Here is a 14,689-nt window from a genome sequence, read left to right on the forward strand (position 1 = left end):
CCCTCCCTCCAATGCAATGTCCAACCCTTTCTCGCCCCCCCTCCCTCTTACCCCCTTCACCCCCGCGTCTTCGGCACCCCAATCGAGTAGCGGGCTTTTTTTTATTGTTGTTTCCTTTTTTTTGCCCTTGAACTGTCCCCTTTATTGTAAAAAAAAATGAGCTTCCCCACCTTTCAGAGTCCTTGTTTTCTCCTTTTTATTTATTTATTTATTTATTTATTTTTTACTTCTGCTCGTAAATCAAACAATTAAACATCTTCACGTCACCGGCATGTGATCTCTTTCTCTCCATGTATCCGATTTCCTTCATCTTTACTTATATTTTTAATTCTGAATCTGTAATTACTTCGATAGCCAACGTGTATCAATAATTTATAGTGACTGCGACAACCAGGAGAGCGTCAGGCATCCTTTCGTTCAATGGTCTGTATGACTTATAGTTACTTATAGTCTTCCAAATATGTCGAGACCGGTCTGGCGTAGGCTCCCGCGGGTCTTTCCTCCCCTCTGCCAACGCCAAAACGGACTGGACGATTTGGTTTCACTATAGACGGCCAGTAAAGCATCGCCGGTAAACTATCCCACTCCCTTTGGAAACACCTATTTACCATCATGAACCTAGGAAGAGAGACTCGATCACAATATAGATAGTTCCTTTGGCAACCAGCGCGACACCACCTATTCCGTTTAAGACCCGTCCTCTCGTATATACTTCCTTTTTATCACTCTGGAAAATAGGACGTATTACCTTGCTCCATCCAATCATCTGACTGGGTGGGAGAGCGGCGAGAATGCTGTAGCCGGTCAACTCTCCGCGTCACTGACCTCTTTTCTTTCTCCTCTTCTCTTTGTCGGTCGGTGTGATGGGGCCAGTTCGACGGTCCGAGTCATTGTAAGCTCCTAAACCAATCTATACTCTCCACAATGATCCGTTAACTCTACTCAATACCAGATACTCAAGAGATTTTCCTGTGTGGTTTCCGAAAATTCCCTCCCTCTTTATGTCAACGCCAAACACCATACAAGGAATTTTCGTAGTATTTTGTGTTTGGTTGGGGAGCTTACAAATTTGCTGTAGTGGACTGGGAAACTGGCCCATGGATCTGAGCATGCGAGGAAAGTCTGGTTCTTGGTGTGTACGAAAGTCTTGTCTTACCACACGTGCGACAGTGAAAAGAGGTAGAGAAAAAGTAGCTTCTCTTTGCACAGGTTTTCAGATATATTTTTCGTGCGTGTTTCGTGTGTTTTATTTCACTCCCGCGTCATCCCTTACAAACACATACTCAAAAAAAAAAAAACTATCATTCTTTGCGTGTTTTTTTTTATATTGTTCTTTTTGCGTCTATATTTTATTTCCACCCTCGATTCATTACGTCCAAACGCGAAGAAAAGGCAACTCGCACGTTTGTTATTTGCTGTTGTTGTTGTTGCTGTTGCTGTTGTTGTTGTTGTTGTTATATACGCACACTTGCCACGGCTTTAATGCTTTCGTTCCATTCTCTTTCATACAAACAAAGTCCCCCTTCACGCACAACAGGGAAAACAGGAATCTCTTGGACACCTTTCGAATATTTACCGTCTGGTTAAAGAAAATAGGCTTCTTCCCTCCTAAACGCACCCGCTCCTCCCCCCCCCCCCCCTTAAAAAAATGATAAAGAGACATTAAGGTGCGGGCGAGCGAGTCTGTGCGATGCGTGTGATGTGTTGCGTGAATATGTGATCCCGTTGTCGTTGAAGCGTTATAAGAAGGAAGGGCTGCGCGATGTACTGATGAACGGAGACAGAAGCAGACAAGGAGGAGGAGGCTGCATGGCTGTGTGGAGGGCGGCGGGAGAGCAGGTTGAGGGAAGAAGGAATGGGGGGGGGAGGGAAGACGGGCGGAGGGCGGGTGGAGGGGATGAGACAGGGCGGAAGAGGAGGTGGTGGGCGGGTTCTCATTAACAAGTGCGCGGGAGGCAGCCAGTCACTTGTTTGTAAGGGTGCCACTTAGTCTCTCTCTCTCTCTCTCTCTCTCTCTCTCTCTCTCACTTTTTTTTATATTTTAGATTTCCTTTCCTCAATCCCTGTTAATGGCGTCGTAATTTGATTGTTAATACTCTCGCCTATTTTTTTTCCATTGTTACTGCCTCTCCGATATTCCCTTTTTTATTCTTTCTTCCTTTCTTCTCACTCTCCGACCTCTTATCCCTTCTCTCCTTCATTGCCCCCGTCTAATCTCCCTCCCTTTTCTTTCCTCGTAGCCGTCCTTTCTTCCTGCTCTTCGTCTCCCGCCCTTCCCTCCTCCCCGTGTCCCTTGCTGTCCTTCCCTCCTCTCTGCCCTTCCTTCCCTTCACTCACTCTGTCCCTTACCCTCCTTCCTTTCTGCCTGTCCTTCCTCTTCTGCCATTTCCTTTTCCTCTTGTCCCTTGCTCTCCTTCCTTCCTCTATGTCTTTCCTTCCTCTTCTCTCCTCGCCTCCCACACTCATCGATTCCCCTCTCTGCACGGCTCCTTCTTCCCCTCTTTTCCTCCTCCTCCTCCTCCTCCTCCAACGCATCCCCTCCCTCTTCATCTGCCTTCTCCTTCACATTCTTCCCCTCCACCAACTCTCCCTCCAGCGGCACACCTCCCTTGAATCCCCCTCTCCCCCACTTCCCACTTGCTCCTCCCGCCTGGCTGCCTGGCACTGCCCCCCGCAAAGCCTGGGTGCCGCGTGGTGCCTCCTTCCCTCCCTTTCCTCCCAGCTGTCACATTGTGTAGTCGTGAAGCCCGGCCATGTGGTCTCTGGGTCTTTCTGCGTTCCCTACAGCTGGATGGGGGAGGTTCCTACTGTTATATGCATTCCTGGTCTTGGGTTCTCTCTCTCTCTCTCTCTCTCTCTCTCTCTCTCTCTCTCTCTCTCTCTCTCTCTCTCTCTCTCTCTCTCTCTCTCTCTCTCGTTACAGCCATTAATTCTCCTTCACTTACCAGTAGCGTCACATCTTGTCTCCAGGACCACCACTCCCTTGCCCTCCTACCTTCTCTCTCTCTCTCTCTCTCTCTCTCTCTCTCTCTCTCTCTCTCTCTCTCTCTCTCTCTGGATTTTTTTTTCTATTTTGTTGACGTCATTTTCCTTTATTTCGTTATCCTCATTTTCTTTGTATTTTTTTCCACCTCCTCGTCTTCCTGTTTCTTCAACCTGCTCCATATCACTTTTTGCATCTTGTCCTCCTTCTCCTTCTTCCTTTCCACATCTTTCCTGTCCCTTAGCCCTCCTCCTCCTCCTTTTCTCCTCATTTCCTTCTCTTTCTCATCCTTCCGTTCATCACACACAAAAAAAAGCATGTTAAAGACCCTTAGTCCTTGCAACAACACCCCTTTTTTCCCCTCCTTCCTTCCACAATCCTCTACTTTTCATCACGGGTATAGCAATTTCACTTTTTACAACCACATCTCCGCTAGAAGAACCTCACATCTATTATAATCATCATTTCCAACGGGTTTACTATTCAGGGAGGGGGACCGGAAAAGCACATAATAATAAGTCATGTAAATAATCGCTATAATGTAAGTAAGGTTCTTGTGTGTGTGCCAGATGACGGGAGGGATGCAAATCTTGTAGGGCGGGAGGGGAGGGCACGGCGGGAAGGGGAGGCGGGCGAGTGGGTTGTTGGTGTGTCGGGGTAAGCAATGAGGACGACCGTACATAGCGCAGGACGGACTAAAGGCGGGGTTAGGCTGCTCCGGCGCCCTTGTCTTTCTCCGTCTTGGTAACCGTTCTGCCCCTGGCGTGGGAAACTCCGTGCTTACTTTCATCCCTGTTCCCCCTCCCTCCTTCGTCCCCCTCCCCGTTCTCTCTCTCTCTCTCTCTCTCTCTCTCTCTCTCTCTCTCTCTCTCTCTCTCTCCTTTTCCCCTCTCTCCTTGACTCCCTGCCGATTCCTTCCTCTTTATTCCCCTTCTCTCGTAGCCTTTTCTCCCTTTTCTTTCTTTCTTTTTCTTTCTTCTTTTTCTTCTTCGTCGTCGTTCTCGTTTTCTTCTTCCTACAAGCTCATTTTTCCCATTACGATTTGATGACCGGTTACCGTATTTTGTAGATTTATTGTTTTTATTTTTTTATAGTTGCGAAAGACTTGTGATTATTTGTAGCCTACTTAGTTGGTATTAGTGAATCATTCTTTATATCTCACATAATATATATCTGCTACAGTTTCGCTAATGTTGATATGCCACGAAGAGCTCTAATAAGCATATCTGAAAAGTATAATATCTTCAGCTTTGATGGTTTCGTGTACATGTTGTTTCGATTTTAGTAAACAGAAAGTATGTTACCTTTTATTTTGTTTGGTAGTTTATGGAAATTAACTGTAAAAATAAATAAAATAAATATCTTCACCATTTCAAATACGTACGGTCAGTGCCACTCTCTCTCTCTCTCTCTCTCTCTCTCTCTCTCTCTCTCTCTCTCTCTCTCTCTCTCAGTCCTTCTCTCCTCTCCCTCCCTCCCCCGCCGCTACCAGCCGCACGCAACTGTTATGTTTGTTTAAGTTTCTTCAAGGATCCTCGCCGCGCCCAGCTTCTCGAGGTAAGGGAAGAAAGTGAGATGCATTTTTCCTTTTTTTTGCCAGCGGCGTTTGCGAGATGGCAGTGTTTTAAGAAGAGTGTGTGGCGTACCTAGTAAGAGGGGAAAATAAGCGTTCCTAGCATTAGTTTACCTCATGAGCATGAAGACTTCGATAGTTTTCAGAAATGTCTGTCTGTTTGTTTGTCTGTGTCGGTTTGTCAGTCACTCGTTTTGTCTGCCCAGTGGCGAAATCAGCATCGTTATAATTCAAGACTAAAGCACTGTTAATATTATTCTACTTCGAGTGAAAAATATACCATGATTTTTCTTTAATACTGTAGTGAACCTAAACCTTTTTTTTTTTTTTTCGTTTGCGTTTTTTTCCTATTATACCACAACTTTTTTTTTTTTTTTTTTTTTTTGGGGGGGGGGCTCTTGCTGTCATCGTCTTTGTCATCCAGAACCACCACCGTCATCACCACCTCCACCTCCATCACAAACACCACCTCCAGCTACATCGCTTTTCCCCTCCCTCTTCCTCCTCCTTCTTCCCTCGTCCACATCGCGACCTTGTTCTCTACCGTCTTCCCCTCTCCACACTCTTCCTTTTCATCATTTTCCAACATACACTCCATTTCCAGGCCTCTCGTCCGCTTATATTCCACCCACTCAACTCCATCCATTATTTTCCCTCAGTACATACTCTTTTGTCTCTCGCTCTTTCTCTCTTTCTTCCCTCTTTCTTCCTTCGTCTCCATATATTAGTTCTCTTGCATTTCGTTCCTCTCAGTCTTACCAGCAAGTGTCCTCAACGCCCTCTCTTTTTACCCCCAAGTTTCTTCCACCCACACATCATATATTATTACATTTTTTTTTCATCTAAGTTCCTTCTAACCACCGCCATTTGCCTCCTCCTCACTGTTCTCCTTTTCCACGCACATTTCCTTCTCTTCTTCTCCTCCTCTTCCTCCTCCTCTTCAATCCATACTTCTTCCTCTTCACTGTCTTCCTCCGCCTACACACACACACACACACACACACACACACACACACACACACACATACACACACACATTATTCTAGCTTATCTAACTTCATATTATAATCTTTTTCCGTCCATGTCCCCATCAACCACCTCACCATCACTTCCTTGCTCCTCCTCCACCCACACTTTCTCCTCCTCCTCCTCCTCCTCCTCCACCCATCCAAGCTACACACGACCTCCCGCCACCAAGCCAAACACTCATGACTTATATTGGAGGTGTCACAGGGCCGGGGATGGTTTGTTTTGAGTGTGTGTGTGTGTGTGTGTGTGTGTGTGTGTGTGTGTGTTGAAGGAAGAATTTCGCATCTAGAGCATGAAGATTATATACTGGCGGATTATTCAGTTGTTCAAAAGCGTGACTAACCAGAGATGTGCCGTACAGAAGCGTTCGTCACATATGTTTATTCACCCTGAAAAGAAAAGAGTTCACTTATTCACTTATTATCCCCGCGAGTATCTATAAGTGCGTACTGACCAAGAGGTGAGGCACAGAAACATCCTTAATTAAGAACAGCTGCTCCTGCTATAGTGCGCTGGCTGCCTCAGAATTAACAGCTCTACGTGGAACCTCCCCCTCCCCAATTTGGCCTGACCTGAGCTTACGTAACCGCTTCAACACACAACCGGTTTGATATTCTATTTTGTTGGTTGAATCGTCATGCAGGTCACCTTAAGACAGTGTTAGATGATCAACTATCTTTACACTTTAGCATTTTTTTTTTTTTTTTACAGCAGAGGAATCAGTTAAAGGGCATAAAAAAAAGGTAGCAAATGTGGAAAAAAAAGCCCGCTGCTGAGAATGTGCACCAAAGTTTGATCATTCTATATAGTGTTAGCTTCGACGTGGTTCATGCTTGATTAATTCCTTGAAAACGTAAGTGCAATCCCGTCAAATACCTCTCATGGCCAATGGTAGTTAGACTTCAATGTACTCTAAGTTACTCTTCCAGTCTGTTCCGTCAATATGTATGGAAAAAACGAGATTGGTGAATGTTTTAAGGACAATAAATAGGAGTACAGTCTTGCTATTTGCCCATCTACGTTGTGCAGGGGACCATCATTGTTAAAACCACACAACCAGACACCTCCTTCACACGTGTTTCTTCCACCCGCGACCCACGAGTCTTGACGGAGCCAGTGGGTGTCTGTATATGGGCAGCTCCATCAAGGTACCCTCACTATTGAATCCACGTAACCACCAGCCTCCTCCTCCACAACCCAGAGTCAAGATGGAGCCGGTGAGTGCCTGTCGGTGGTGGTGGTGGTGGTACGATGGCCAGAAAATTGGATAATCGAGCCACACAAAAGCCTTTAAGATCCGAGCATGGACGTGGCCAGTGATTCAACAGGAACTCCTCACACCCCGACGGCGCCAAGCAGCCACTTCACGCTAATTAGAAAATCTGAGGGGGATTTGGCGTTGTGCGAGGTGCTGTTGTTTTTGCGGGACGTCGACTAACTGGTTCGCCTTGTCTTCCTAACTCCAATTCTCGCCGTCTCCTTCTTTTGTTTTTCTTCCTTTTTTGAGTCACCCTACGATGCCGCCGCGGTCCAATATAGCCAGATCTTTCTTTAGGCGACTGTTTTCTTTGTTATATTGCTAATGAGTTAATAATTTATATATAGAGAGAGAGTGTGAGACTTAGAGATTGCTTAGTTGAAATGTTTTGTGCCTTCTTAAGAAATTTGGGTAAGAGAGAGAGAGAGAGAGAGAGAGAGAGAGAGAGAGAGAACACACGTCAGTGCTTGAACATTTAATTACAGTCGATGTGTTGCTGTTGTGGTTCTTTAATTGGGCAGAGCGAGCGGGGCGTCGGTATTCCGGGTCGTGGGGAATGATAAGAAACATGGGGAGTGAAGACTAAGCTAACACTGACCATCGTGACGAGCCATGGAAGAAAAACTGAAAAGAAAACCAGAGAAAAGCCACACATTTCCTGCAGGCTTCAGACAAGACATCGCTCTCATCTTCCCTCGCTCATCCCTTCGTCGGAAACATTTGTATACGAAAGACTCACGACAGCGTTCCTCTGTCTGACTGCTGTACCCACGGCAGGAGCGGTGGTGTGAAGGGGCGCAGTGCCTTGCGTAAAATGACATAGTGTGGGTATAGGGATGTGAAGGGGTGAAGTACCTTGCGTTCTTACCATAATGTGAGTGTAGGGATGTGAAGGGGTGTGGTGCCTTGCGTAGTACAGTGGCATAGTGTGGGTATAGGGATATGAAGGGGTGAAGTACCTTGCGTCCTTACCATAATGTGAGTGTAGGGATGTGAAGGGGTGTGGTGCCTTGCGTAGTACAGTGGCATAGTGTGGGTATAGGGATGTGAAGGGGTGAAGTACCTTGCGTCCTTACCATAATGTGAGTGTAGGGATGTGAAGGGGTGTGGTGCCTTGCGTAGTACAGTGGCATAGTGTTGGCGTAGGGATGTGATGGGGTGCTGTGCCTTGAATACATATAGTGGCATAGTGTGGCAGGGCCGTAATTTTGGGGGGGCTACGGGAAATATAGCCCCCAATGTTTTCTATATCGGCCAAAAAATACCCCTAGAAGTGCTTAATTTTTCAAAAGATTTCCCCCACCTGCGCATGTTCGCTTCGCTCGCCACCCTCCCCCCTCCCAACTCATGAACCTATGATGCCCTTTAGCCCACCCCAAAAATCTGCCAAAATTACGGGCCTGTATATCATCCTTTTTTGGTGTCTTATTTATATCTTATCCCTTTTTTGCTGTTCTTTTTTATATCATCCATTTTGTGGTGTTCTGTGTTGGTCTGGGTTATATGTACACAATATTTCTGGGGGGCTAGGGGACTATAGCTTCCCAAATGTTTTCTCAATCGCCCTCCAAATGCTCCCAAATGTGCTTTTTTTTTTCTTTAATTCCCCCATCTGCGCATGCTCGCTTCTCTCGCCACCCTCCCCCTCCAACTCATGAAACTATGATGCCTCTAGCGCCCCCCCCAAAAAAAAAATCCGTCAAAATTATGGGCCTGTGTGGACGTAGGGATGTGACGACGACAGAAGGATGTGAGTAAAGGCACGGTTGGCACCTGCCCCTTGGTCTCTGCGCCCCTCGGCCCTCCCTCTGAGACTGACTGGAGCCACCTGTCCCGTCGCTGCCGGCTCCACACACACACACACACACACACACACACACACACACACACACACACAGAGAGAGAGAGAGAGAGAGAGAGAGAGAGAGAGAGAGAGAGAGAGAGAGAGAGAGAGAGAGAGAGAGAGAGATGATAATTTAAGTTCATACTCATAGCCTAAGAAATAAGATTGTTACATTTTTTTTATATAACCTGAAGAAAAGCCTTGACACTTCTTATTCTGCATGAGTCATTATTACTCTGGCTTCCAAGCAAAAAGATAACAGGTGACTTCGTTGCAGGACACCGCCAATGCCGTCCAGCTGGGCTACCACATGGAGAAGCTCATCTTTGACCTGGCCGACACACACTTCTTCTTCAATGACCTTGAGGTAACTACTTGCTCTACACTGAATTCGCTTCTAGTATACTTTCTACTAGACCAAGAGAAGATGGCGCCACTATAAACAGGCAGGGGCCGACTACCATCCAGGCCCCTCAAGAGAGCCTACGGCGCTATAGGCATACACTAAAAAAAAAAAAAAGCCCTAATGTGTAGGCTCCATGGCGAAGATAAAGTTGAGGTAACACGCTAAGCTGCGCCTGGCCTCGATGCTCATTTGTCTCATTGGCCCTTGATCCTGTGGTGGGTAAGAACCCTTGGCCGTGTAAGAACCCATAACCCCGTGACAGAGGGACCGGCTGACATACGGGTTACCACACTTTACCTTCACTGAGTTACCCTAGAATACCTATTAATTGACCAGCCCGAGAGGGAGGATAAACAGTTCGCTGGGCGTCGACTGCTCCGGACCAGGATCGAACCCAATCCCGCAAATTCGTGTCTAGGCATGCTAATCACTACACCGTAAATATTAGTGTCAACAAGGTTTCATACATTCCTGCATTAAATGAATATACATAATTACTGAATGGTTCGTGCCTTAGCTTGTATCACAAAGGAATGGAAAAGAAGTATCTCCAGTGATGTATCAGTTTCAATATTCAGCTTCTGTAGTAAGATCTAAACACTAGTGTATAAGTATATTGTTTAAGAGGACAGCTGCATTGTTTATAACAAGCATTGTTTATAAACATTAAACATTTCAATTCAATATTATTTGACAATAAGCATGCAGTGCTTCTGTTTTGTGATATGTGCCGCTTACTTCTCACCTGAGGCTGTAATATATCACCGGATAAACCTTTTATTCAGGCAATGTCATTACGTTATGAGGGTGACCAGCTCTCCACGTAACACAACTTCCCGTGTAATGAAAACTCCTTTTTTCAGGAATGTGATCAAGTCCACATCGATGACGTTTCATCTGATGACAACGGCCAGGACCTGAGGTAGGCCATCAATAGTATTTACATCTTGCTGTGGAATCCAGTAACATTGCCATTAATTACTGTGGAATTAAACAGCATAATGTATTGCATTCGTCATTAAGCGCACACACACACACACACACACACACACACACACACACATTATTATTATTATTATTATTATTACACACACACACACACACACACACACACACACACACACACACACACACACACACACACACTAATAGCAACAAAACAGGAGCCAGTCCTCATAATGAATAAACAATACACTTATCAGGGTTTTTACTATTATTACATATATATTCATTATGACTTGCTTCATAGTTTTTAGACTGTTAAAACATGCTTATAGGGCAGGTTTGCTGTTTAATTCCACCATCATTAACACCGAAAAAGTATAAAAAAAAATAATAAAAAAAAGACAGTTCTCAAAAATTTAAATTTAGAACTTACTATCCATTTTTTTCAACTTGTAGATTGTTATTAAAAAGAAATCACAAGTTTCTAATCACTCCAGACTCAATAATTACTGGATGAGCAGATTTTATTTATTCATCTGCTAATTTAGGCAGTGACTATAATAGCCCTTTCATGGCAGCAACTACAACTTTGCAACTGACGGATTCAGCGCCGCCAACAACAATGCCTCTCTGTGCCTGGGGACCGGCGTGCGGGGGGGCGTCGACTGGATGAGGAAGCTCGCCTTCAGGTATCGCAAGATCAAAGAACTCTTCAACAGTTGCAGGAACAATTCTGGCAGTAAGTACCTTTAAAAGATAAGTCGTGACTCAGTAAAGCTATATACGAGAGAGAGAGAGAGTATACTCATAAATCCTAATCCTTATCTACAAAAAGGACGAGGAGATAGGAAAAAAAGAATGAAGAAGAGATTTTACTCACATGATATGCCTACCTCACTTACTTATCGTAATTTCTTCCTTGGTAACAGGTCTATTAGATCCTGAGAACCGTGAGAAGTGGCACAGAGTCCGTCAAGACATTGAAACCCTGACGGATCAATGGCTGACAGAATCCATGAAGTGTTTGCAGCTAATAGCCTCCAGACCCAACTGTGTGAACGTCCTGGTCACCACGACCCAGCTGGTCCCTGCCCTCGCCAAGGTCCTTCTCTACGGCCTCGGCTCTATCTTCCCAATAGAAAATATATACTCTGCTACAAAAGTAGGTATGTTCCAAGAAGACTTTCATCTTTTATTTTCATTTTATTAATCATATATCCCTGGGGAACACCTAGAATATTTTCTTCAATCAGAAAATAGTTCCATTAAACCACTCCTAAACCTTAGTAATGTTTTTACCCAGATTTTTATTTTCTCTCTTACGTCATCATGAAAATATTATTTCCTGCTGATCAGACTGTTATAAGACTTGTATGTCTTTCAGATTAGATTAACATAGACTGAAAAGATGACTTAAGGGTTTCACCATCCACTTCATTAATTTGATTTAGTGTTTTGCAAAGTTTATTGATAGTGAGAGACATGCAAATATAGAAATGAAGCATCTGCCCTTTAGAGAAAGTGAAGATTTCAGTGTTGCATGAGAAATATTTTCCACCTTAGGTTATGCTGAACTATTTTAAACTGTCCCTTTACCTAAGACTCAATGTCTGATAGAATCATTCACTTAATACTTTATTGATATTTACTGAGCTCTTCATATTCAGGTAAGGAGAGTTGCTTTGAGAGGATTGCTTCAAGGTTTGGGCGGAAGCCGGTGTACGTGGTGGTGGGCGACGGCCGGGACGAGGAGATGGCAGCAAAACAGGTCAGTCTCAAACTTCTGATGTTTTTTTTTTTTTTTTTTTGTCATCACTCTTAAAGTTAGATGTAATTTGTTGCGCCAGTCAAAGTGTTTCAAATATAACAATGGTGTTACAGACCATTGGGCTCGCATTAACTGAATCTGTCAGAGTACAGTCTGTTTATATTGACAATTCTGATGCCCAATTTATGAGAAGTGGGAAAAATATGCTTATTATTTATCTTTATTTTAAGCTCTAAGAGTTTTGACTTGCTTATGAATTCTTGAGGCATATGTTTCTATAACGGGTTTCACTCAATACAAATTTATTTTTCTCATGTAATATCAGATCTTAAAAATATATCCATGCTTTCAGCTTGATTTTCCATTTTGGAGAATTCAGACCCATCATGATTTCCTGAACCTGTACAAGGCCTTGAGCATCTGTGGCCTCTGAACACCCAGCAACAACTACAACATTAACAACTCCAGCTACACCTTGGTCTCTTCTGTTTGATTTTATCACTGTTTGACATTTACTATACTTCTGCCCTGGAGCACTGGTCAATGACTGTTTTCACCAATGCAATATGTATGATATATATATATATATATATATATATATATATATATATATATATATATATATATATATATATATATATATATATATATATATATATATATATATATATATATATATAATACAGCCTAAACTTGGCTTTAAAAGTACTCTTATATATCAGCAACCATACAGATTGAAAAGGGAAAATGATATGTTGTTCAGCCACCCTGTGTCTACTCACATGAGGAACGTTCTGATCCAGTGCCAGGGCTCCACAGAGCACCGTCACAGTTACTGAGAATTTATCAAAAATCATAAAGGAAAACTGACAAGATTGTGTTCATGAAATTGATCCCTGAGTGACACTTCATTTTGTCAGTGCTACTTTGTTACCTCAAACCTTTTAAGATCAGAGCAATCAACTAGACTTTTAGTGTGTTAAATTGAATATTTAACAGCCAAAGAAAATAGCTCTTTACCTGTGATTTGATAGACTATAGAAGCAGAGAAGCAATTATAGTGCATGAAATGAAGCGAGACTAGTATTTAAACGCATCAAATTACCTAATTAACAAGGCTTTAGTGCTTCAGTTATGCCTTTCGGCAGTTGTAGAAACAATGCTGCTGCACACTGATTCCAGATTAAAGTCACTACTGAAAACATTTTTTTCTGATGCAGTGTTGAAGTGGAGTGTGTAAGGTCATGCTGGCACTGAGGACCATGCCAAAGTTCCTCATGATTAGTGCTGCTCGGCCGCAGGGGAAAAGTGAAACATAAAGAGATGCAAACCAGTCTGAGGAATGAAAATGTGAGTGAAAATGCTAAGTGATAGTTGTGGCAGTGTTGAGGTTGCCAGTCCATGAAGGCAAGTGTTGGTTTGTTACTAACCTGTATACACAAGTATACTAGTAATGTATGTACGTACCATAACTTTAAAAACACTGTTATATGTACACAATGACATTTATTCTAAACATTCCTAAAGGGCATATATATATATATATATATATATATATATATATATATATATATATATATATATATATATATATATATATATATATATATATATATATATATATATATATATATATATATATATAGATATATATATACATACATACATATATATATATATATATATATATATATATATATATATATATATATATATATAGGCAGAGGGGGCCCGTGTGGGAAGTGCAGAGTGCAACAGTGTAGACTTTTAACTTTGTATAGAAAATAGAGTATTGGTGTACAGCTAAGCAGTGAAATGAAGACTCACTTGCGCTGCCCAGACCTGCGGAAACATAAGTTTGGCTAAGGACTGGAAGAATATTTCAGTAGTTTTTAATCACATACACCAGAAGAAATACCTTTGCTAATATCAGCCAGTAGTTTTTGGCTTAAAACATTTAGATTTTTAGTTATGGCTTTTTTATTCAGCTGGCTGTAGTATCCTACCATGCCCCCTCATCCCTAACACACACACACACACACACACACACACACACACACACACACACACACACATGCACACACACTTTTTATATAGTAGTGTGACTGTAAAGTATTTTATTTGTTGTAGTACTCTTGTTGAACATTGTTTTGTATATATATGCCTCTTGTACTCACTCAGAGTAAGTCTATCACTCAACATGGGCATGTATCAGCCACAAGGGTAAACATAGAATGCCTGTTAGGTAAATATTCCTTGCTTTTGAAATGGTCCAGTTAAACGGCATAAGTAAGCAACGTTCCATTTATTTAACCAGATGAATTATTCCCAATCATATTGTTGTACAAAATGTAAAGCATTAGATGATTGTCTTAATTTGCTTTGTACCTTATTATTTGTAGTGAATATAGATTAGGTATGTCTGGCATGTATCAAAGGTCTCATTGAAGCATAGCCTGTAAGTACTGATTCATCATCACAAATTATTGGAGTGTTGGATATTATAAAGTATGGCACTACAATACCACAAAGGAAACCTCTCAAGGCCTTTCATATGTTCCAGATTGAACTTAAGATATTGTGATAATGCTGCTGATTTTTGTATACTTGCCTCAAACCAACTGAGAATAAACGACACGATGAACTGACATTATGCATTTGAGGTTTGCAACTTTCTGCAGATTTTCAACACCAACTTTTGTTTGTGTGTGGTAGTTTTCCTTATTCCTGCGTCACATCCCGCCATCAGAAATATGAAGGCATGAGTTATAAACTTAACCTTTGTACATGAGTGAAGAGTCAAAATGTTTCCTCACTAACCAAACTTTGAATACTAAATGTGAATATCCTAGCAAGCTTTTCAAAATCAGTATACTGGTATGAT

The 14,689-nt window shown here is 42.6% G+C and overlaps 1 protein-coding gene across 2 annotated transcripts in view; it reads left to right on the plus strand.

Annotated features, from left to right (window-relative positions):
* LOC127007408 (eyes absent homolog 2-like) overlaps nucleotides 1-12,394 on the plus strand; it is a 95,814-nt gene extending 83,420 nt beyond the window's left edge. For both annotated transcript variants that reach the window (XM_050878359.1, XM_050878370.1), the window contains exons 11-16: nucleotides 8,964-9,053; nucleotides 9,956-10,014; nucleotides 10,616-10,776; nucleotides 10,967-11,203; nucleotides 11,705-11,805; nucleotides 12,158-12,394. In XM_050878359.1, coding sequence (XP_050734316.1) covers nucleotides 8,964-9,053; nucleotides 9,956-10,014; nucleotides 10,616-10,776; nucleotides 10,967-11,203; nucleotides 11,705-11,805; nucleotides 12,158-12,238 — 729 coding nt within the window. In that variant the 3' untranslated portion in view covers nucleotides 12,239-12,394. The remainder of the gene's footprint in view (nucleotides 1-8,963; nucleotides 9,054-9,955; nucleotides 10,015-10,615; nucleotides 10,777-10,966; nucleotides 11,204-11,704; nucleotides 11,806-12,157) is intronic.
* Nucleotides 12,395-14,689: the final 2,295 nt, after the last annotated feature.

Source organism: Eriocheir sinensis, chromosome 3, assembly GCF_024679095.1.
Source record: "Eriocheir sinensis breed Jianghai 21 chromosome 3, ASM2467909v1, whole genome shotgun sequence".
In the NCBI taxonomy this organism is placed as follows: Eukaryota; Metazoa; Arthropoda; class Malacostraca; order Decapoda; family Varunidae; genus Eriocheir; species Eriocheir sinensis.